The sequence below is a fragment of the Phocoena sinus genome, chromosome 8, assembly GCF_008692025.1.
Source record: "Phocoena sinus isolate mPhoSin1 chromosome 8, mPhoSin1.pri, whole genome shotgun sequence".
NCBI classification, from domain to species: Eukaryota; Metazoa; Chordata; class Mammalia; order Artiodactyla; family Phocoenidae; genus Phocoena; species Phocoena sinus.
This window is the reverse complement of record NC_045770.1, coordinates 44,790,401-44,815,565: the sequence shown is the minus strand read 5'-3', so window position 1 is coordinate 44,815,565 and position 25,165 is coordinate 44,790,401. Positions and strand designations below refer to the sequence as shown.

Here is a 25,165-nt window from a genome sequence, read left to right as displayed (position 1 = left end):
GAGAAATATTTTCAGCACTTAGAACATTGCCGGGAACAGAGGAAGTGCTAGTTATATATTTGTTGAGTGACTGACTAGATAGATAGCTGAATGAATAAATAATGTCTTTTAATTTCCCTTAGAATAAACTTTAAAATAGTTACCATGGCTTACGAAGGCCTGCAAGAGTTGGCCTTTGCTTGGCTTGCCTGTCTCAGCCCCTCTCCCATGGCCTGTGCTCCCAGTTCCTCCTCAGTTTCTGTATTCTGTGTCCAAAACACTCTTCTCTTTCATTTGAATCTGGCCATCTTCCATCTTTACTTTAATTCTTGCATGTACACAGTTCCTTGAAGAGGCAACTTTAAACCTCATCTAAGTAGCTTCCACTGATACAGGCTCCTACACCATTCTGGTCTTCTCTGTTAACGCTCAGCATCTTATTATTACTTGTCAATATTTAGGATGATAATCACTTTGAGGGCAGGGGTCCTGTTTATCCTATTCACTGCTAACATGGATACCTGAAGGTTGTTACAGAAAGAATAACTACTTGTTGTACTTAATGAAAATAATTTGAATTAGGAATATTGTTAGGTTCTGCCCTCATCCTCCATTTAAAATCTTTCTTTATTTTCTTCCTGGTTTTCATGCCTGGTTTTCTTTCTTTCTCTTCTTAATTCCTGGTTCCTGCCAATTTATGATGGCTGTTAAAAATATGGCTAGCTTAAAATTTATTTTAATGGATATATTGATGAAAATACATACTCTTAATATAATTCAATATTATACGCACATGTGTGTGTGTGTATGTGTGTGTGCAAAAAAGTAACTCGCAATCTCACCGCTCATAAACATTTTTTCTTAAGGTAATGTTCATTTCAGACATCTTTCTATGAATATATGAGTAAATGGCTAAATATAATATAGATATTAATGTCAGTTGATTGCCACTCCTAGTTGTTTTTCTAAACAATTATTCAATTCTAAGATTTCTAACTGTGCTAACAATCTTATAGAGCTGTGCTGGGATTAAATGAATTAACATTTGTAAGATGCTTCAACGAGTTCCTGGCACACAGGAAGCATGTATGTGTTAGTTGCCATTATTACAATGGGGGCACTGACCCAAAGTGATCCGAGCTGTCACGTTATAGGCTGAAGTGGGGTAACTGTAAGCCAGTTGGGTAGAAGAAAGACTTACAGTATCCTCTGAAGCCAGCCCCAAGCATCTCTGTGGCAGGCTTTGGAATAGCTGAAGCCATCAGAGCAGTCTTCTGGCTTAGCTAGCAGTGCCAAGTGCCAAGTTACTTTGAATCAGAGTCAATGAGATGGGCAGCAAACAGCTATAGGCTCTTTGGAAAAGTGCTGGAGATCTTAATGAAAGGTTAAATCTCACATACTATCAATGTGGAGACCTTTTCAGGTTTGGTACTTATTCTCCCTTCTCCCCTCCCACTTTCTTTCCCCTCCCACATATACACACACACTCACATGTATGCATGTAGCCAGAGGAAAATCATTTCATTCTTCTGTTTGAAAATCTTCACTGGCCTCACACTTGTCTATGGGATAAAGTCCAGACTCCTTAGTTCAAGGCTGTCTTCAGAGCATGGCCCTAATACTTACTTCCATCTTCATTTGTAACACTCCCCATCATTTACTGCAGATTGACACTCATTTGCTGAGTGCCTACTCTGTGTCAGGCATTGTGTTAGATGCTAGGAATGCAAAGGTGATTGAGATATGGTTATGTCCTTGAGAAACTAAGGATTCAGTAGGGAATGCAGACAAGGATATAGGCCATTAAAATCCAGTTTGAAAATGATGTAACGAGGGAAGCAGAATTTGCTTAAGAAGTACAGAATAGAGGACTTACTAGTCTAAGTACCACAAAGAAGGTATCATAGAGAAGGTGACATCTGGGCTGAGGAAGGAAGGTAAGCAGGAGTGGAGTAAGGTGAAGGTGAACAAAGTGGAGTAAGTGCATTCCAGGCAAGGAAGGTAACACCTGTACGCACATAGAGGAGTCGAATAGCATTGTGTGTGGATGAGAATTATATGCAGGCCTTGATACTAGAGTGTCAAATGAGCTTTATAAAGTGATGGTGATTGAAATTAGAAAGATCACAGGAGGGTGAGGGAGAGAGGGAATTTTGTATGCCATGTTGAAAAACTTGGACATATCCCATAGAGATATGAAAACACTGGTCAGTGTTGAGCAGTGAAATGAAAGGGACACGTCTGTCTTTTGGATACATTATCTAGTAGCAAGATGAAAAACAAACTTGGAGGCATGTGGCATAAATTTGGGAGTAGGGAAATAAACTGGGAAATTACTGCAATAGTCAAATGTGAGATGATAACTTAGTCAACGGAAGAGTTGTACCAATAAATGGAGAGGAAGGAGGGAGAAGAATATTTAGCAATGCAAATAGGCAGACTTGCTAAGTGACTGGATACGGGTTGCCGAGAAGAGAGAAGAGTTCGGATGACTCACTTCTTTTTGTTTGGAGAAATTAGGAGGATGATGGTGCCATTCATAGCCTCAGCGCTGCACACTTTTCCCAGTAGGACCTTCTTACCTTTTTTTTAAAATGAGCTTAAAGATTGTGCCTCAAGACTAAACCGTATCTAATTTCTCCAGGGTTAGGTGTGCCCTTCTCCATTTTTCCGTAATACTTTGCTCATTTCTCACCTACAGCACTTGGTCTACTGCATGGTTACTTATTTATATGCTTTTCTCCCACTAGATTATAAGTTTCTTGGAAACTCAGACTAAATTTTACATTTCCAGTTTCTATTACATTTCTGGCACAAACTAAGGCCTTAATTTGTTAAATTGATTAATTCATACTTGAAAATCTCAAAGACATCTCAAGCTGATCTTGTCTAAAACCAAACTATTGATCCTTATCAAAGAATGCAAATTTTCCTCAAGGCCGAACATTTGGTAGCCTTACTTAATATCTGTTGCAACCAATTCATCTGTATATCCTGTTGGTTCTACTCCAAAGTATATCTGAAATCTTCCAATGCACTGTTTAGCCCAAGATACCAAGAGCTCTTGGTGCCTGCAATGGCAACCTGCAGTAACCATCCCGCCTATCTCCCTGGTTCCACTTTCCATCCCTATCCAAATTATTCTCCCTCACAGCAACCAGAGTAATGTTTTAAAATTATACATCCAATCATGTATTCTTCTTCTACTGCAGTCCCTGCAAAGGTTTCTCATTGTACTTGGTGTTAAACACTCAAATCCTGAACCTGTTCTACAAGGCTATACAGTATATGATCTAGCCCCTGCTACCTTTCTGATCCCTTCTGACATTGTTTTTCCATTGGCTTATCCATAAACAGACTTTCACATGTGCTTTTGCCCTCAGTAAGAAATGCCCTTCTCATCATGTTTTGATAGCTATTTCTGTATTTATCATTTAGGTCTCAGCTAATCTTCACTTCTTCAGAGATCTTTTATGACCACAAATTTAAATTATGTCTCCCCTAATATTTTCTTTTTTTTTTTTTACTCTTGTTCTTTTACTTCATACTACTTAACACAATTTGTCCATGCCTGTCTGTATGTGTCTGAGAGTGTGTGTGTGTGTGTGTGTGTGTGTGTGTGTGTGTGTGAGAGAGAGAGAGAGAGAGAAATGTCTCTCTCCCAACAAGATGGTAAGTGATATAAAAACCATGTCTATTTTTAACCCCAATTTCTCCAGCACCTATTATTGTAGTGCAAATAGTAATAATAAAATACTTTTCTGTTGAATGAATGAAAAAGCAGACCATGTTCATTGTGATAGTTTTACAAAACATAGGACAAAAAATTACATCTGCATATTCACGTTCAAGGTGCTTAACCACGTGAATAGTTGAATCTGTGAAATAGTTTTTCAGTTTAATGATAATCCATATTGAAATCAGAAACTAGAAAAAAGTAAACAAATAGTATAAAGGAGAAGATCAAAACTGCTCTTCATTTCCCTCACAAGAGAACCAATCATATTTTTTTCTTTCTTACATTTTTACTGTATGTGTGTGTGTGTGTGTGTGTGTGCGTGCGTGTGTGTGCCTTAGTTTATCTGTAAACTAAATTTATTAAAGACTTTGTGTTCAGCACTGACTTGGCTCTGGGGATAGCAGGATGTATGAGTATCAGAAAGCTTGTCATCTGACGGTGAAAACAGGACACAAATGCTGTCACAAGGTACTTGGGTGTTTTATTAAATCAGAATTAAAAAAATTTTTTTTTTAAGAAAAGGAATATCTTCTGCATAAATACCAATCACTGAAAACAAGTCTTAATGTGAGCTGGCCTCAAAAGGCCCAGAATCACAGGATTTTTAGAACCAGGTTTTTGGAATAAGCTAATACAACTACCATGGATAATCTCTTGTCCTATGAGGGGTCGATTCTAACACTGATGATGTTATAATTCTCTAGCCTCTAGGAGTTTGTGCTTAATCCACCTCAACTGTAAAACCACTAGGTGACCTGACATACCACGTGGTGGGCCCTCTGCCTGGAATGTCTTTTTCTCTTATTTCCCTGGAAAACTTAGTTTCACAGGTCCCCTCGTCATACTCCATGTCCACAAACCTGTGTCATTTATTGTCATCGCATTTTTACTGTTTACCTCCCTCATTAACTTCTTGACGATAGAGGGCATATCTTCATTTTTACATCTTTATATCGGTGGTAGGCAAATAGGCATCTAATATGCATTTGCTAAATGTTTATTGAAGGAATTGGAAGGAAAGATGGAAGGTATCCTGTTTTCATAATGTAAAGATTAGAAATAGCTATGAAATACCATATTGAGAGCACAATGACAATAATTACTTCACATTTTTGGAGGAAAAAACTCCTAAACCAAAACATCACAGAAACAAAAACAAAAAGTAACCCCTCTCCCCAAACTCCCCCCAAATCAAGCAGAGATGAGCCTTACCCTGTGTTGACATTATTTGAAAACTCATTAGTTGGAAGTTTCTGGTTTAGATTAAGGAAAAGCAATAAGAGAAACAAAGAGTTTTAGACCAAATTCTACCTAATTCTGTGCTACCTTTTTGTTCTTGGATACGTCATGGCATATTTTAGTCTCTTCCAGCTAATGCTCTCTCTACACCTCAAATCGCAGTTAACTGGGGCCCTGCTTAGGAACTTCTGGGAATACCCTGAAGATGGACTAAAAATGCCCAGTAGAAAACCTAAGGATCCTGATCCAGTTTGGGGGTGAGGGCAGGAATATAGGCCGATTTCTCCCAGCGATCTAAAGATTTTCATGATTAGCCCAGGTGTTGGGAAGGCATCTGTTCCTAAGGGAATTCTTTGTTGCATAAACAATTCCACCAAGATGAGAAATGCTTGGAGACGTCACCCCCCTCCTCCCACGTCTGTGTCCTTTTTGAGTGGATTTTGGGGGATGTACCTGTGCTGACATTGTGCTACATGTACCTGTAAGGTCATCCGTGGGCCAGGACCCCAGCTGGCATGCCTTGCAGGTGTACTCATCAAAGACATACTCGTTCTCTTTACAAGGTGTGCAGGTCCAACAGCAGCTGACTTCTCCCTTCCGGATCACCTAAGGCAGATATTTAAAATTTTGATTAGTTTTTCACGTAGATAAAAATCCAGCAATCCTTTATTCAAATGTACTGCTTTACAAAGCAGAAGGGGGCTTTCACATAAGTTATTTCAAATGTTTTCGGATGGGCAGTGTAAGTATTAATATTCTCGTTTTATAATTAAAGAAACAGGCTGAGTTTAAGCAACCAATCCAACATCATAAAATTTGTTGGTGGCAGGGTCAAGGATGAAATTAAGTGCAAATCTTTGGTAATTAGCTTTAGATACGTGTATTAAGCGTCTGTGTTTGTGCTCACATGTAAATATATATACATTTCTGTATGTGTGTATGTAACTGAATTTTCCCCAGAGTTTGTGCCCTTTCTTTGCTTCAAATTAAGAACTTCTGCTCTCCGGATTTACCTTGGCTTCCCTTCACTAGTTGAATAATTGTTAGCCAAAAGCCCACATTGTATACCTGCTAAAGTTCAAAAATATATCCCTACTGATAAAAAATAATTCGGAATTTATTTTGAATTAAGAGGCAGACGATGAAGTTTTTTCTGGAGATCACCTCTTAGACTGTTTCTACTAAAAATCTGGTTCAATAATTCAGCCCATTCCTTCCTATTCTAGTAGTTTTGATTTGCTTGGGATAAAGATGGTTAAGGTCACTGAGACTATTATATACCTGTTCATGTGTTTAATATTTTTAAGGCAATGGAAAATAATTGAAATAATTTAACAGTTGAAAGAGTCCTAGATATTATTCTTTAGAAATGGATGTCTTTTATTTTTTTTCCGCCACTGGTGCATGAATAGCCTCTGTGGGATAGAGACAGCATTCATTAAACATTCCTATAAATAATTAAAACTCTGATTAATAACCAGACGCAGGAGTGGTTACACTTCATATCCTTGTCTTAGATGTTGACTCTATTAATGACCTTTGATAATAATGTCTAGATATCTATAGCCAAATACAGTTGTAGGCTGGCACGCCTTTCTTCTGTTTTGTACTGTCCCTTGTGCTGACTCTTGACATCGCAACAATACAAGTAGGAAATGATGACAAAAGGGCCTGAAACATCCTTTCCCTAAAATAACCAGATCAATTAGGTAAAATTGCTAATTAGACCTGCTTAATCTATTGAAAGCATTCTTCATAAGAATGTTGACTGTTTGCTGGTGATTTAGTGCATGCCATGTCGTGTCATCTCATTGAAACATTGGAACAGCTCTGTATAAGGTGGTTGGTTTTATTTTATTCATTTTTTTAGGGACGAAAACTAAGGCGTAGTGGTTTCACTCACACAACACGTGGGTGAATGAGGGATCAAATAATGCCTCTTGGACTTCGTGGTCATGCTTATAAATATTGAGCCTTATTGGTCTGTATAAAGATAGAGTTCGTGATATTTTGAAATATGTGGAGGAAAGAATACTGGCTTGAGAATCAAGGGGCACCAAGGTTCTAGTCTTACTTATAGCCACTAAATAATGTGCAGCCTTGAGCAGTCTCCCAGCTGATCCTGTTTCATCCAACCTAGACTAATGCTTTTAAAATAACACCTGCCTTTATAAGAGTTTCCTGAGGATTAAATAGAATATCACAATGATTTGGAAACTGTAGAACACTTTAAAAATATTAACTGTTTTATTAGTAATACACATATAAGTATCCATATAGAGACATGAATTTCATTTTCAGGGTTACTTCAACCACACTTGGTAAAACTATCATTGGACAGTTACTAGATTTTGTAACGCAAGGAGGCACATTTCAAATGCTGAAGGATTCTTTCTTAGTAGCCTGGCAAACAAAAGCAGTTGCGTTTTTCCTCTTAGAAATGTGCTAACTTTCCGTGATTCAATTTGCATTGCTTTGTAAATTTCAGTTTTTTTACCAGAGTAAGCTCATGCCCTTTTCCAAGATTAATTCCAATATTACAATCTTTTTTTGAATAAATAGTGACAACTTACTGTCTCCTTCTGATCCTTCAGAACTGATTTGTTTTACTTTTTTTTGTTTGTTATTTATGTTCTGTTTCACACTCATTTTGAATACAGGAGGTGGTGACAGTTCTCTTTCAGATTAATTTCCATTTTTTTCCACTGGTGGCGCACTGGTTAAGAATCCGCCTGCCAGTGCAGGGGACACTGGTTTGAGCCCTGGTCTGGGAAGATCCCACATGCCATGGAGCAGGTAAGCCCATGCGCCACAACTACTGAGCCTGTGCTCTAGAGCCCACGAGCTACAATTACTGAAGCCCACACGCCTAGAGCCCGTGCTCTGCAACAAGAGAAGCCACCGCAATGTGAAGCCTGCGCACTGCAACAAAGAGCAGCCCATGTTCGCTGCAGCCAGAAAAAGCCTGCGCGCAGCAATGAAGACCCAAAGCAGCCAAAAATAAATAAAAAATTTTTAAAAAGTGTAAAAAAGCACCCTGGAAGTAGTGATGCTTTCTTTATGAATAACAGTATGTTATATATTTGAACCTTTGCTAGACTAAGTGTCCTTTTGTGGGCACTGCGTTTACAAATCTGAACAATTCTGTGATGTGTTGATATCATTAGTGAAGCTGTTCAGTGACCTTATTAAACCATATCAAGAAAATGTAGTCAATTGTATATTTAATGGAGTGAAAATGAGATCTGGTTAGGAGAATAGAATTTGGGATTAAGAAAAGACTCTATAACGATTATAACAAACTAACTAGTGTTGAAAATATGAAAATAGGGAGTCAGATTCTTCCACTGGGTAAGTTATTCCCAGGAGAAGGGGGTAGAAACGTATATATAAAGAAATCTCTTGAAACAGACATTCTATATATATATATATATATATATATTTTGCGGTACGCGGGCCTCTCACTATTGTGGCCTCTCCCGTTGCGGAGCACAGGCTCCAGACGCGCAGGCTCAGCGGCCATGGCTCACGGGTCCAGCCGCTCCGCGGCATGTGGGATCTTCCCGGACTGGGGCACGAACCCGTGTCCCCTGCATCGGCAGGCGGACTCTCAACCACTGCGCCACCAGGGAAGCCCAACATTCAATATTTTGAAGTTAGAGGTTCAAACTATATTGTTGTGAAGGGTCAAAACAGAGACAACTTCCATGTAGTAATTTATACAGACTAATCTTTCTCTGGGAAGAACTGGAAATTATGAACAATTGATATTCTAAGTGAGTCTAAAAAGAATTTCACAAGAAGTGTTTAACTGCAAGACGATTGGCCAAGATGCAGACCATCACTGAATATTAAGAGTCGGCAACCTTTTTCTGCAGAGGACCAGAGAGTAAATATTTTAGGCTTAGTGGTTGATAGCCAGGGCTGATTGAGGCTACCTCTATAATGTTTCTTTCAAATACCTCCCCTACCGCCTTTCTATTCTCACTGTTTCTTCCATAATTCAGGGACCTTGTCACCACTATCACAGTGTCCTTCTAACTTGTCTCCTCTTCCTTTATTTATGTTTCATAACTCCACCCATGCATCTTCACCTATTATATGTCAGCATCTTGGTCAAAATTATTCTCAGACTCCTGGTTAATAAAAAATTAAGTTCAGCCTGTTTAGTATGGCATCCAAAACTCTCTGCAAATGTGGCTTCAATCTATCATTGCAACTTTCTCTTTTACAGTAACCATTTAGAGCAACGCCCCCTAGATTATTCACTGTTATTCCAGAATAGTCTGACTACTTCTGTACCTTTCCTGTTATTATTCCCTCTACATAAACGATCATTTCCCTACATCTCTCTCTGAAGTCATATCCATTTTTCATGGTTCAGTGTCTGACATTTTATTCAGAAGAAATCTGTCCCTTTTTTAAAAAAAATTTTTATCGCACCTTTACTGCACCATGTACATGGCACTGTACTATTTGACATATAGTAACTCATTTTTAAAAATATATATTTATTTATTTGGTTGTGCTGGGTCTTAGTTGTGGCAGGCAGGCTCCTTAGTTGTGACTCCTGGGCTCCTTAGTTGTGGCATGCAGGTTCCTTAGATGTGGCATGCAAACACTTAGTTGCGGCATGCATGTGAGATCTAGTTCCCTGACTAGGGATCAAACTCAGGGCCCCTGTATTGAGAGTGTGGCGTCTTATTAACCACTGCACCACCAGGGAAGTCCCTGTCCCTTTCTTTTGTATGAAATTATTTAGCTCCCTTTTTTTTCTTTCTTAATGAAGTCATCACATTTCACATGACATTACTTATCTGTGCCCATGATATTTTTCCTCATCTATGCTATAAATCTTCTAAGAGTAAATGTGTCTGACTTATTTTTGTAAACTAAGTAACAAATAGTTTCGTAATGTAAACAAATAGTTTTGTAATGTAAACTATTACATTAGTAGGAGTTGGGTAAATATTTGTTAATTAGAAATTGATGTAGTTTCCAGCTGTGAACTATTTATTCCCAGGAAGCATGTCTTTAAAGGCTTACATGAGTAGAAAGGGTGTGGGCATGACTCTTCAATTGGTTCAGCCAGTCCAACTACTAAGATTATTGTGGGATTTACTAGATATCATAAGGAATTAATGGGAAAAGAATTAAAAAAAAATTTCTTCTAAAAATTAGAAGCTTACAGTGGAAAAGGCAAAACAAATATCTAAACTTGTTAATGCTAATGAATACTTTTGAATTTACAACAAAAATTAAAGAAACACAGACTCCACTTTACCTTTATCTGGCCTTTCTCACATGGTTCACTGCACACGGATCTGATGATGTGGCTTTTCTTGGACCATACTTCATCATCATCCATTTTTAATTCTCCGTTGTCCCAGCTTCCAACATTGACATAATCAAAATAATCTTTTCCCATTTCCTTGAAATTCATTATTTCATACCTTAGGAAGGAGAATATAATAATTATTCAGCTAAAAATATAAATATTCAGCTATGAAGAAGCAATAGATTTCTGTCCTCCAAAATGTACCTATTGTCATAATGGTGACACTGGAATTTTCCATGACAGTACACTTTAGAATAACAAAAAGCCTGTCTGTTTCACTTTCTCTTCAGAGACCTTTTTTTTTTTAAACTTTCAAGCTTATACCTGAAATAGAAAATAATCCCATGTGAGAAGGTGACTTGACCTCAGCATGATGAAAGGAATAACTTCAAGAAGTTTAAACAAGTACTACTTTTAGGCTTCTTAAAAAGATAACAAGGTTTTCATCTCCACTCCTTTGCTAATAACCAAGGGAGAATTTTGGTAAATCTTTAATCTTGTCTTCAGCTTTAGGGAATGAGGAGGTAATTTGGATACGACCTGATTTTACCTTTCTCATTTTACCCTTTATCAATGGCTAAACTCATTGTATAAAGATACTTTCAGGAATGATGTTTAAACTAATTCAGAAAATCGATAGCTTCTAAAGCACCTCATGCAATGTAAAAATGCTGGAAGATACTAGAACCTCGTGAATTCTCAGACTTTATATGGGGATAGAGATGTAAAGAGGGAAAGTTAATGTGATTATTTATAAGATTTTACACACACACACACACACACACACACACACACACACACACACATTTCCAGAGAAGCTTTCTGAAATAATTTTCCAATCTGAGGACACTGGATGAGCAATACCACAACTGTCAGTTCCTGTAGACATATCTGTAGGTATGTCTTAGGTATATAGTGTCTTCACATAGTACCCTGTGCTTTTATTTTCCAGGACTTTTAGGACTGGTAAACAGGTTCTTCTAAATGCTTCCTTCAACCTCCATGCTTAGCATATTGAGTTATCTGAAAATTGATAACGTATAGAAAACTTTCTAGCTTTTGGGTTCAAGTGACCAGATTACCAATGTTCAGTACAGAAATGCTAAGAACAAAGCTGACATCAATCTGTTTGGACCTACGTTGAAAATGATACTATTGTGTTTTCACTCCCAATCACATATTTTACTGTAGTGTTTTTTTCAGAATGTTAACTTATTCTTAAGTTTGGTTAGCTGTTCAGTGTTATCCTACAGTGTTTTATTTGCAGTCAGTAACAATTTTGAGTAACTGTCTAAATTCCACCTCTAAAAGTACCAATCTGTAGGATACAGAGCTGAGTCTTACACATTTCCACTCTGTCACAGTTATGCAGTGGCTACTAAGCATGCAGTGAGTTGAGATATTCGAACACAGAGCACTGAGGCAAAAAGAACTCATACATTATGGCATTGGCTACTTCGAATTGGCTACAAGGTGACTGACTGCCTGTGAGCAAATGACCTTTGAACGTTCTAGGCTGGGAGAAAGAAAGAAATGTTAGTGTCAGGAAGATTTTTTTTCTTTGCTGCTACTGATTTGAAGAGATATGAAGAGAGTTTCATTGCTCACCCCCAAATGAGCCATCAACCCATTTCTATCAGTTGTTAACTTAACTTTGACGAGGTCTAGTCCAAACTGTCAATTGTACAGATAATGGACCTGAAACTTGGTGAGGTAATGAGTGATACCAGGTTGGAGAGAATGCAAGTCTATACTCACTCTTAATACTTCAAGTCTGCTGTTGGTTCTTTTCCGTTAGACTACTCCAAATAAACTCAATAGAGCTAAAAGAGCAACTTCCATTGCTTAACTGTTGTAGAAATCTGTTTTATATTGGAGAAATGGTAAAAAGTCAAGGGATCCAATTTTTGAAAAATAAACATGATAACTCTATAGAATGGAAAATGTCATATTTGACAGGGAAGTGATTTTTAGAAAAGTTAAACCTTAATTTTGGCTCAAACCAATCAACCTACTTTAAATTTATTACAGATACTGAATCCTCCCTTTGGAATTAGCCCTTAGATTTGTGGTAATTATTTCTTACTTACCAGACAACAGAGATATTATCACTAGTGGTTGTAGCTGTGAAAATACAACATGATTGTAAAAATCTTTGGTAGCAGTACATGAAAAAAAGAAATAGCTAAGAATAATTCTCTGTAAAAGAAGACCCCTGCTCCCTTCTCTTGTCAATTAATATGAATTCTTTTGGTTTTCAGAGATAGGATATAGATTTTATTCTTCATCAAAAGTGAGAGTGAGTGTTTGAAAAATACTCTTACTTAAATTTTAGATAAGAATTAGAGTACATAATGGCTTTCTGCCGTTGTTTAATTCTCTCTCATTCTCACTCTTACTGTCTCGCCCTCTCTCACTGGGCCCCCTGGTTTCTCCATCTCTGCTCCTGAACCTTCTGTCTCATCATTGAGTGTGGGTTTGTGTAGTCTGTCTTCTTTAATACTTCTTCCTTCTTTCCCCTTTCTCTCTGGTTCCCTACGTCTGTCTCTTCCTTAACTGGCCACAGTTTAGAGTTGAAATACACTAAAAATTTGTCTGAATGAATTTCCTAAAGTGTCAAAAAAAAAAAACCAAACAAAGAAACAGATAAAATGTATTGCAACCAAAAAGAAAAAAGTTCAGTTAAAAGCACAAAATAATGATTAGCGATGTTGAGCATTCTTTCATGTGTTTGTTGGCTATCTGTATATCTTCTTTGGAGAAATGTCTATTTAGGTGACCACCTAGAGGGGTGGGATAGAGAGGGTGGGAGGGAGACGCAAGAGGGAGGAGATATGGGGATATATGTATATGTATAGCTGATTCACTTTGTTATAAAGCAGAAACTAACACACCATTGTACAGCAATTATACTCCAGTAAAGATGTTTAAAAAAAAAAAAAGCACAAAATAGAAACTAGAGGAAGGCAGGGTTCAGTTGAACAGAAATAAAGAACCTTCTAAGTGGTTATAACTCTGAAAATTAGAGCAGCCTTCTTCAGAAGATAGTGAGGTTCTCTTTACCCAAGGGGCTGAAGCAAGGTTGTTGTCAGGGAAACTGAAACATCATTTGGGGGAAGGGACTATGGAGAGTACTAGATTTATATGACCCTTAAGGTCCTCTCAGTCTACAGTTCTGAGGCTAAGGTGCTTTTTTAAGTCCTTCTGTGGACAGAGCCACATATTAAGAATCTGTGTGCAAACCAGGTCAGTATCTGCAAATTTCTAGTGTTCCAGCCTTATTTTCTACTTGTCATATCTGTTTTTGTCCATCTTTTCTTCTTTCCTGTCTTATTTTGTATTAACCAATTTTTTTAAAGCATTCTTCTCTTGGTTTTTTAGTTATTTCTCTTGTATTAAAATTTTAACTGCCCAAGGGATTTAATAGGCATTCTTAATTTAACTTATTCTACTTAAAGTAATGTTGTGTCACTTAATGTAAAATATAAGAAACTTGCCCCTGTACACTTTTATACCCCATTCCTTTATGCCACATTGTCAAATGTTTTACATCCCCATACTTATAAACCCCACAATATAATGTTAACATTTTTGCCTTAAATAGTCAGTTGTACTTAGGCTGACGTTGACTCTCCATGTTTCCTCTGCCCATTTATGGTCAGTCCTAGGCAACAGCTAGGCTTGTTAAACCTTAGTCATCAGTGGACTCTCTGTATATCTATTGGGGGTCAGAAAACTTTTGCTATAAAGGGACAGACAGTAAATATTTTAGGCCTCTGTTGAAACTACTCAACACTGTTAGTGTAGCATGAAATAGCTACAGATAGTCTCTAAATAAATGAGAGAGACTGTGTTCCAGTAAAACCTTATTTACCAAAACAGATAGCAGACCCGATTTGGCCTGTAGACCATAGCTTGCCAACCTGTGGTCTGTCCCCTTGATGGCAAACAGTAAAGGTCCATATTTCTTATCTATAATTCCTGAAATCCTTAGAGCTCTGAAAACCATAAGTTTTTTCATAACTCACTTGGCAGCAAAACATGACCCATTCTCAACTTATCTAGTGACAGAACTTGATCCACACTGTCACGAGACTATTTATACTTTATTTATCACACTTCCTATGAATATTCACATGTTTTGCTGTAGAAATATTAATGTGTTGTTTAAAAAGTGTGCTCCACGGTATGCAGGAGGAATTCTATCACTTCTGTAAAATCAAAAATTCAGAATTGCAGCTCTATTTACAATAGCCAGGACACAGAAGCCACCTAAGTGTCCATCGACAGATGAATGGATAAAGAAGATGTGGCACATACATACAATGGAATATTACTCAGCCATAAAAAGAAACGAAATTGAGTTATTTGTAGTGAGGTGGATGGACCTAGAGTCTGTCATACAGAGTGAAGTAAGTCAGAAAGAGAAAAACAAATACTGTATGCTGACACTATATATATGGAATCTAAAAAAAAAAAAAAGGTTCTGAAGAACCTAGGGGCAGGACAGGAATAAAGATGCAGACGTAGAGAATGGACTTTAGGACATGGGGAGGGGGAAGGGTAAGCTGGGACGAAGTGAGAGAGTGGCATGGACATATATACACTACCAAACGTAAGGTAGATAGCTAGTGGGAAGCAGCTGCATAGCACAGGGAGATCAGCTTGGTGCTTTGTGACTATCTAGAGGGGTGGGATAGGGAAGGTGGGAGGGAGACGCATGAGGGAGGGGATATCGATATATATGTATGCATATAGCTGATTCACTTTGTTATAAAGCAGAAACTAACACACCGTTGTAAAGCAATTATACTCCAATAAAGATGTTAAAAAACAAAAAGCTCATTACAGTAAAAAAAAAAAAAATTCAGAATTCTGTAATACACTTGACCCAAGTGTTTCATTAAAGATGTATGTACTGATAGTAGTCTGATTATGTGAGGCTTAAAAACAGTGATTAAATTTGACTCTCTAACTATCCATAGGTATGTGTGCCAGAGTGAGTTGTCACCTCTCCCAGCTTCCTCTCTTTAGGATCTTCCTCTTGTGACTCTGGCATTTTAGGGGAACCCCTAATCACCCTAGTCTCCTCTGGTTCATTGCCCAGGTTGGAATGATCCAGCTGAGCTGCAACTTCTACTCCAGAGAAATAACAACATAGTGCCTACAAATACATTTCTAGGAGAATAGTGCTGTTTTGATTTTGATACTGTAATTGGCAGGCTGTTGTACAGGGTCAGGAATTGAAGCCCACAAGATTGAGTTAGAATCTTGACTCTTTCATGTATTAGACTGTCTTTGGGCATGTCATTTAATCTTTGTAATCCTCAGTTGTGAGCCTTCGGCCAGAAAAGAACACGATAATATTACTTACCTCATAGGATTAAAATATAGAGGATTTAGCTAAGTACTTGGCTAAGAACACACATGGTAAAAGTTATAATTATTTTGTAACTATAACTGGATTAATTGGAAAAACAGAAAAGTTGCAAAGCACCTTTTCCTGAGTTTGGCTTATGCTCTCAGAGGCAGATTCTGATCATTTATTAGTGGGTTAATGTAATACCCAACCTTAGTTATGCATGAAAAGTCTCTAAACAACTATGAGTTTCCAGAAATTGTTTGCAGAATTTTATGGATATTGTCCTTGAGGGAATATCTATAAATTTCATTTAACTTAAGGAGATTCATGTTCCCCCAATGGTTAAGAACCAATGTCCTAAATGTACCCCATTCCAGCATATTTGGAGGATTGTGAATGAGATAGTGATGTTCTGATCTATTAAGGTTTCCCTTAATAGAGGAATAGAGCTGAGCCATTTCTTCACTGTCTGGTTTGTGGAACTGGCTTGGGTACATGACATGAAAACTGTTTGAACTGATGGAACTGCAGTCAACAAAGTCTGTGAACAAATCCCAAGGTGATGTCAGTGATCTAGGGGTGCACACAGGAAGAATAAATCCATGTGAAGATATCAGAGCCTAGGCTTTGACCTGAGCCTAAAGACTGAGCTCATTCATTGACCTGCCCTAAGAAGCCTTACAACAAATGTGAAGTGCCCTATGGCCCTGGGAAAATGCTTGCATTCCTGCCCCCACTCCCATGAATGTACTGAATAGCCAAAAAGTAGAAAACAATATTTGAAACATCTTATCTTGACAAAAGCTTGCTTGGAGCAATACTCTTCAACTCTCTAAAACAGAGAAAATATCCAGCTTTCCTCTTGGCTGCATCACTTGGAACTGCTGTCACTTAAAAAGTTTGGCTCGTGAGACAGTAACAGCTGCATCAGGGACAAACTCCAGTTCACCTCAGGAATATGGAAACAAGCTAGACCAAGGTGGCTGGTACAATGTGTGGGCACATGGTATGTGAGTCATGGGAGGGACTCATGGGACCTTCTCTTGGCAGGATCAGCTGCAAAAAGAGTGTAAACACACCCTCTCCAAGCTCACCTGTCAAGCAAAAGCTGTTGTTGGAAAAATACCAGGGATTTTACAGCAGGCGACCAAAGGACCCTGATTGTCCTAATGCAGGGCGGATTAAAGACCCAGCCCTGCTACAAGTCAGAATATCATTTCAATGACAGTATCCCTCATGGATTAAAAGTCTCATGTGAAGAGTCACTTAAGAATTTAGAGTCTGGACTTTGGTGTTGAACACATCACAGCTGTTGCCAAAGATGCAGTGACTTCCTCAGTCAAGATCCTTCCTCTCCAAAGCATCTGTCTCCTTGGCCATCAAATGGGGACCAGGGAAGCGCCTGCCTCAAGGATTTGTTGTGAGGATGATATGAGTTAATACTTTTAGACTAGCTGGAATAGGGTCTATCACATAAGCAGTGTCAGACAAACATTAGCTCTTATTATTCGAAAGGACTGTGATAGGAAACACGTGCCGATAAACACACAAAGAAGGCAAAAAAAAAAAAAGAATTTAGAGTCTGAGATCAATGTGAATACTGGTAAGTTCTAGGTACTTAATGACTTCCCTGGAGGCTGACCTATAATTATGAGTAAGTTCATATTTCTCAGGTTCCTCTCTATAAATAATGAAAGGTAAAATTTCAGAGAGAAAGGCAATTTAGTTCTCAAGAAGGGAGAAAGTGTTCCAGCTGGAGGATACTAAAATAAAATGACTTGTAACTTACTGTAGGTACAGCAAACAATATAATAACACCTCAGCCCTATTTCTGGATTACCAGAAATGGAATTGTTCCTGTTTCAGAATAGTTCTGTGGCCTAAGAAGAGATCAGAATACATGGAATAACATAGCAAACATGTACAGGGAAACCGTAGAGCCGGCTTTTAATTATCTATGATAATGTGAGGCTCCTGCCTCTAAGTTTGAGTCTCTGAAATGTGGTGATGATTCCAACAGCACGTTTTAGACATCCGCATTAATATTTTTTCCTGGCCACAGGAAATGGGGCTTCCCCTCTCTGTCTTTACTCACTTTGTGATATCAGAACTAGCCAGACATGGCCAGGAAGCCTAGATAACCACAAAGGAGAGAAACAGGCTCCTGAGGATCAAGAGATAGCTCGACCAGGCTCTATTGTCTAGAGGTGAATTGTAACAATACCTTCCTGGAGAGTCTCCATTCTCATCAAATAGGATCATGTCTCCAGAAACCCCAGTAAAATTGGTTTTCATCAGGGAGTCCAAAAGTTTCCGTCCATCGATTGGCTTCATGGCATCACAGAGGCCCGCATATCCTGGACAGAGGGACATCTGCATGTTGTGGAGCCCATAGGCCATGGAATAGATCGCATTGATCACAAATCCCATTTTGGAGTCTTGAACATGATGTGTTCTCAGAGTCAGAGAACCTGTTGGAAAACAAATTAGGGATTAACTTTGAAATTTATTTCTACTATAGCTACCTCTATGGATTCTGAATAATTTGAGAGTGCACTGGAACAATTGATCAGAGTTAAAACCAGAGGAAATACTAAGGACAGGTGCCAAAATAGTATGCCTAATAATTGTCTTCTATACCCAGTTTTTTTCCCCAAGACCTAAAAGACAGAGCTGAATCCTCACCAGTACCAAGATTCACTTCCTCTATTGCCACACTCTAGGGATAAATGCAGGATAGCACTCCATTTCTGCACCACAAGATTTATCTTAAGGACAGATTAATCTCCCAAGTATTCAGCTGTGATAATATACCTCCTTGGTTTAGATATCCTCCAAAAATCTCTAGTTTCCAAAAAAAAAATAAAAAACTCCAGTTTCTAAATTATTAAGTCTTAGTTGAGCAAAGTAGATCCCCTACCATCTTGCCTCAACTTACCTATTGGGATTTATCACCCATCATTTCCTACCTCAAAGCATATGTGCCCTATAAACTGACCTATTTGGAAATTCTGAAATATAATATTTAAGCCCTATTAATTCATTCATTAATTAAATAAAATTTATTGGAGTCTGGGTATACATAAAGCTCTGTGTATGATGATCTAGGGAAAATACAAAGGTGAACTGGACATGGATTCTGCACTTAAGAGGAAACATGTTCAGTAATAGAGAGAAATTATGTAGCTACATTAAAGGTAGAAGGTGATAAATCTGTAATAGATGTGGAGTTAAAATCTATAGAGGCCCAAAGAGGGAGTGATCCCTTTCAGTGGAGGCCCAGAGAGGAAGCCATCTCTTCCAGTGAAGGGCTCTTGGGAATGTTTCATTAAAGAACTAACATTTGGTATGAGTTACTGATTAAACAAATATGGAATGAGTGCCTGTTAGTTCTGACTGCTCAGAACTTGCTGGAAGTGTGGGATATAATGTAGAATAAGATAGACATGATTATTGCTCTTGTTTACTTAGAGTCTAGAGGGCAGAAGGGCATTTAAGCAGGCTAAGTGCTAGGGCAGGACTGAATAGGGAGGGGCACTAGACCAAGAAACTCACTGAAGCTGAGCATTTTGGTTGAGTATCAGCTGGATGAAGAGTGGAGGAAAGCATGTTTGAAGGTTCATAGATGAGGTAGAGCAAACTATGTTTAGGAAACTTTAAGAAGGTTGGAATGTTTGCAACATGGGGTAGCAGGCAGGAGAATGGGTAGAACTGAAGTAGTAGAGGAAGGCAGGATTGCATTGGCCAGATTAAGATCACTGTACTTTATCATAAGCACTGGGATCCTTTGTAGTGCTTAAAATAGGAAGGAACACGATCAGATTTCTGTTTTAGAAAGATCAATCTGGGTACACTGGAGAAAGATTTAAAGGGCTATCGGAGTAGAATTATGAAGACCCATCGAGTGGTAATGCCATGATCCCAGCGATAGGTGAAAATGGCTTTGCTGAGGGTAGAGGCCAAGATTATGGACAGAAGTGTTTAAGAGGTGGAATCTACTACCAGGCCTGGTTGATTGAGGAATGGAGAGGACCGAAACATACAGGAAGAGCATGGGTATAAGGTAAAGGTAACAGCTGAGCTAAGGAAAGAGCATGCCATTTGGGGAGAAGTTTTTTAAAGAGAGAGAAATAGGAACTCTCCAAAGATGACATGATTTTTATGACTTTCAAACTGTAGAGGCATAGAGGCTCCTGGGGAAACCAGCATAAGTATAACACGGGAAATTTTGTTTCCATCTCAGGACTAGACACTGGCCCTAGGCCACTTTCTAACCAAATCTTACAATTTCCTTTTCTACACAGACTCTATTCACACTTCCACATTTCACCTCATACCACTAGAAACTCCATTCTTCCAGGTGTTAAGTCAAATACTTGGGAGTCACTTTTGACTTTTTTCTTTCCTTCATTCCCTGTTTACTCTTATTTGGTCTGTCTTCAGAATATCCAGAATTAAACTGTTTCACACAAATCTACTTCTACTAGGTTTAAGATATATCATCTGTCTGGATTACAGTGATAGTCTTTTAACTGGACTCTTTCTTTCTGCCTTAAACTATTCTCCACCCACTCCAGCCAATTTTTAATTCAATAGCCATAAAAATTCTCTTAAGAAAAGAGTTAGATTATGATATTCCTCTGCTCAAACTTTCTAGTGGCTCCGTTGTTACTGAAAGTAAAACCCAAATTCCCTGCCATGTAGTTAAGGGATACACAAAATTAAAAGATGTAAAATGTGACATCAGAAACATAAAATGGTGGGGGGATAGTGGTAGTAAAAGCATAAGGTTGTTAGAATGCATTCAAACTTATGAGATCATCAACTCAAAATAGTCATCTATAAATATAGGTTGTTATATATGAACCTCATGGTAACCACAAACCAAAAACCTATAATAGATACACACCAAAAAAGAGAAAGGAATCCAAACATAACACTAACAACAGTCATCAAATTATAAGACAAGAGAGAAGAAAAGTAAAAAGGAACAAAAAAGAACTACAAAACAACTCCAAGACAAAGAATAAAAAGGCAATAAGTGAATACCTATCAATTACTTTAAATGTAAATGGACTAAATGCTCCAGTCAAAAGACATAGAGTGACTGAATGGATAGAAATACAAGACCTATCTATACACTGCCTATAAGAGACTCACTTTAGATCTAAAGACACACATGGAGTGAAAGTGAGGAGATGGAAAAAGGTATTCCATGCAAATGAAAACAAAAAGAAAGCTGGGGTAGCAATACTTATATCAGACAAAATAGACTTTAAAACAAAGTCTGTAAAAAGAGACAAAGAAGGACATTACCTAATGATAAAGGGATCAATCCAAGAGGAAGATATAACAATTGTAAATATATATGCTCACAAAATAGGAGGACCTAAATATATGAAGCAAGTACTAACAAACATAAAAGGAGAAATTGACAGTAATACAATAAATAGTAGAAGAGGGCTTTAACACTTAAATCAATGGACAGATCATCCAGACAGAAAATCTATAAGGAATTACTGGCCTTAGATGACATATTAGACCAGACAGACTTAATAGATAGATATATATGGAATATTCCACCCAAAAGCAACAGAATATGCATTCTTTTCAAGTGCACATAGAACATTCTCCAGGATAGAACACAGGCTAGGCTATAAAACAAGCCATAATAAATTTAATATTTATTAAATAAATAAATAAAATTCTGACTATATCAGTATGAGATTAGAAATTGACTACAAGAAAAAAACTACAAAGAATACAAACACTTGGAGACTAAAGATTATGATACTAAACAACCAATGGGTCACTGAAGAAGTCAAAAAAATACCTGGAAATAAGTGAAAATGTTAACACAATGATCCAAAATCTAAGGAACACAGTGAAAGCAGTTCTAAGAAGAAAGTTTATAGTGATACGGGCCTAACACAGGAAATAGGAAAAAAATCAAATAAACAACCTAACCTCACACCTAAAGGAACTAGAAAATAAAAAGAACAAATGAGACCCAAAATTAGTAGAAGATATTGAAGATCAGAATGAAAATAAGTTAAATAGAGACTAAAAAAAAATAAGAAAGATCAATGAAACTAAGAGCTGGTTTTTGAAAAAAATAAACAAAATTGGTAAACCTTTAGCCAGACTTATCAAGAACAAAAGAGAAATGGCCCAAATAAATAAAATAAAATATGAATGAGAAGTTACGACTGACACCACAGAAATACAAAGGACCATAAGAGATTACTATGAACAATTATATGGCAATAAAATGGACAAACTAGAAGAAATGGATAAATTCCTACAAACGTACAGTCTCCCAAGACCAAATCAGGACTAAGTAGAAAATATGAACAGATCAATTACTAGTAATGAAATTAAGTCAGTCGTTAAAAAAAAAAAAAAAAAAAGCCTCCCAACAAACAAAAGTCCAGGATCAGATGACTTCACAGGTGAATTCTACAAAACATTTAAAGGAGAGTTAACACCTATTCTTCTCAGAGTATTCCAAAAAATTTAAGAAGAAGGAACACTTCTGAGCTCATTCTACGAGGGCAGTATCACCCTGATACCAAAAATAAAGACATCACACACAAAAAATTGCAGACCAATATCACTCATGAACATAGATGCAAAAATCCTCAACAGAACGTTAGTAAGTTGAATTCAATGGTACATTAAAGGGATCATACACCATGATCCAGTGGGGTTTATCCTACAGATGCAAAGATGGTTCAGTATTCACAAAGCAATGAATGTGCTACACCACATTAACAAATTGAAGAATAAAAGTGATATGATTGTCTCCATAGATGCAGAAAAAGCTTTTGACAAAAGACAACGTCCATTAAACCCTCCACAAAGTGGTGTAGAGGGAATGTATCTCAACATAATAAAGGCCACATATGACAAACCCATAGCCAACATCATACTCAACAGTGAAAAGCTGAAAGCATTTCTTCTAAGATCAGGAAAAGGACAAGGATGCCCACTCTTGCCACTTTAATTCAATATCAAGTTGCAAATCCTAGCCACAGCAATCAGATAAGAAAAAGAAATAAAAGGAATCCAAACTGGAAAGGGAAAAGTAAAACTTTCACTGTTTGCAGATGACATAATACTATACATAGAAAACCCCAAAGACTCCACCAAAAAAAAAATCTATTAGAAGTATTCAATGAATTATTAAAGTTGTAGGATACAAAATTAGTATTCAGAAATCTGTTGCATTTGTATATATTAGCAACAAATTATCAGAAAAAGAAATTAAGAAAACAAGCCCATTTAAAATCACATCATAAAGAATAAAATATTAGGAAGAAATCTAACCAAAGTGATAAAAGATTTGTACTCAGAAAACTATAAGACATTGATGAAAGAAACTGAAGATGACACAAACCAAAGGAAAGATATACCCTCCTCAGGGATTGGAAGAATTAATATTGTTAAAATGACCATACTACTGAAGGAAATCTACAAATTCAATGTAATCTCTATCAAAATACCAATGGTATTTTTCACAAAAACTAGAACAAATAATCCTAAAATTTGTATGGAACCACAAAAGATCCTGAATAGCTAAGGCAATCTTGAGAAAGAAGAACAAAGCTGGAGGTATCACACTCTCTGATTTCAAATGATCATACAAACCTACAGTAATCAAAACAGTATGCTATTGGCACAAAAACAGACACATGGATCAATGAAACAGAAAAGAGAGCTCAGAAATAAACCTACACTTACATGGAAAATCTATGACAAAGGAGGCAGGAATATACAATGGAGAAAGATACTCTCTTCAATAAGTGGTGTTGAGAAAACTGGGCAGCTACTTGCAAAAAATTGAAACTGGATCACTTTCATATACAATATGCAAACATAAACTCAAAATGGATTAAAGACTTAAATGTAAGACCTGAAAATATAAAACCCCTAGAAGAAAACATAGGCAGTATGCTCTTTGACATCAGTCTTAGCAATGTTTATTGGATCTGTCACCTCAGGCAAGGGAAACAAAAGCAAAAATAAATAAATGGGACTACATCAAACTAAAAAGCTTTTGCACAGAAAAGGAAAACAGTAACAAAATGAAAAAATGAATGGGAGAAGATACTTTCAAGCAATATATCTGATGAGTGGTTACTATCCAAAATATATAAAGAACTGATACAACTTAACATCAAGAAAACAAACAGTGAAATTTAAAAGTCAGTGGAGGACCTCAATGGACATTTTCCCAAAGAATACAGATAGAGTGTCAACAGACACATGAAAAAATAATCAACATCACTAATCATCAGGGAGATGCAAATCAAAACCACGAGATACCACCTCACACCTGTCAGAATGGCTAGTATCATATAACAAGTGGTGGCAAGGATGTAGAGAAAAGGAAACTCTTGTGCATTGTTGGCAGGCTTGTAAATTGGTGCAGTCACTGTGGAAAACAGTATGGAGGGTCTTCAAAAAAGTAAAAATAGAACTATCATACATTCAGTAATTTCACTTCTGGGTACTTACCCAAAGAAAACAAAAACACTAACTTGAAAAGATATATGCACCCCAGTGTTCATTACAGCATTATTTATAATAGCCAAGACATGGAGGCAGCCTAAATGTCCATCAATAGATAAATGGATAAAGAAGATGTGGTATATATACACAGTGGAATATTACTGAATCATAAAAAAAAGAAATCTTACTATTTGCGACAACACGGACGGATGTAGAGGGTATCATGCTAAGTGAAATAAGTTAGAAAGACAAATGCCATATGATCTCATTTATATGTAGAATCTAAAAACAAACAAACAAATGAACAAAACAAAACAAAATACATACAGAGAACAAATGGGTGGTTGCCAGAGGGAAGGGTAGAGGTGGGGGCATTGGGCAAAATAGGTAGAGGGGATTAAGAGGTACAGACCTCCAGTTATATAAGATAAATAAGCCACGAGGATATAATATACAGTATAAGGGATATGGCCAGTAATATTGTAATAACTTTGTATAGGGATAGATGTTACTAAACTTATTGTGGTGATCATTTCCTGATGTACATAAATGTTGAATCACTAGGTAGTACACCTGAAACTAACATAATATTGTATTCAGCTGTATTTTAATAAAAATGGATCGTTAAATAAATAAATAAACAAATAATTCCTCTCTAGCTACACCGACCCCCTCCCTGATCCTCAAGCATTCCAGGCATGCTCCTGCCTCTGGGCCCTTGTACTTGCTGTTCCTTCTACCTGGAATATCTGCCTCAGAGATGTGTAGAGCTATTCCCTCCCCAATTCAGGTCTTTCCTCTAATATCATCCTCTCTATGAGATTTCTCTGATATCCTCTCTAAATCTCATCTCCATTCCACTCCCCCAACGCACTCCCTATTTCCTTTCCCGACATTTTTTCCTTACCAGTTCCTAGAACAGTTCCTAGAACAATGCCTGGCACATAGTAGCTCCTCAACAAATATTCGTTGAATGAATTAAAGAACTGTCCCC

The 25,165-nt window shown here is 37.3% G+C and overlaps 1 protein-coding gene and 1 long non-coding RNA gene across 3 annotated transcripts in view; one reads left to right on the top strand and one right to left on the bottom strand.

Annotated features, from left to right (window-relative positions):
- The window catches only part of GRM5 (glutamate metabotropic receptor 5), a 565,234-nt gene that overhangs the window by 78,581 nt on the left and 461,488 nt on the right, over positions 1-25,165 (bottom strand). For both annotated transcript variants that reach the window (XM_032640370.1, XM_032640371.1), the window contains exons 5-7: positions 17,882-18,128; positions 10,242-10,410; positions 5,437-5,563 (exon numbers count right to left, since the gene is read on the bottom strand). In XM_032640370.1, coding sequence (XP_032496261.1) covers positions 5,437-5,563; positions 10,242-10,410; positions 17,882-18,128 — 543 coding nt within the window. The remainder of the gene's footprint in view (positions 1-5,436; positions 5,564-10,241; positions 10,411-17,881; positions 18,129-25,165) is intronic.
- Positions 1-25,165, top strand: part of LOC116757904 — a 147,975-nt gene that overhangs the window by 74,297 nt on the left and 48,513 nt on the right. The gene's annotated exons all lie outside the window — the stretch shown is intronic.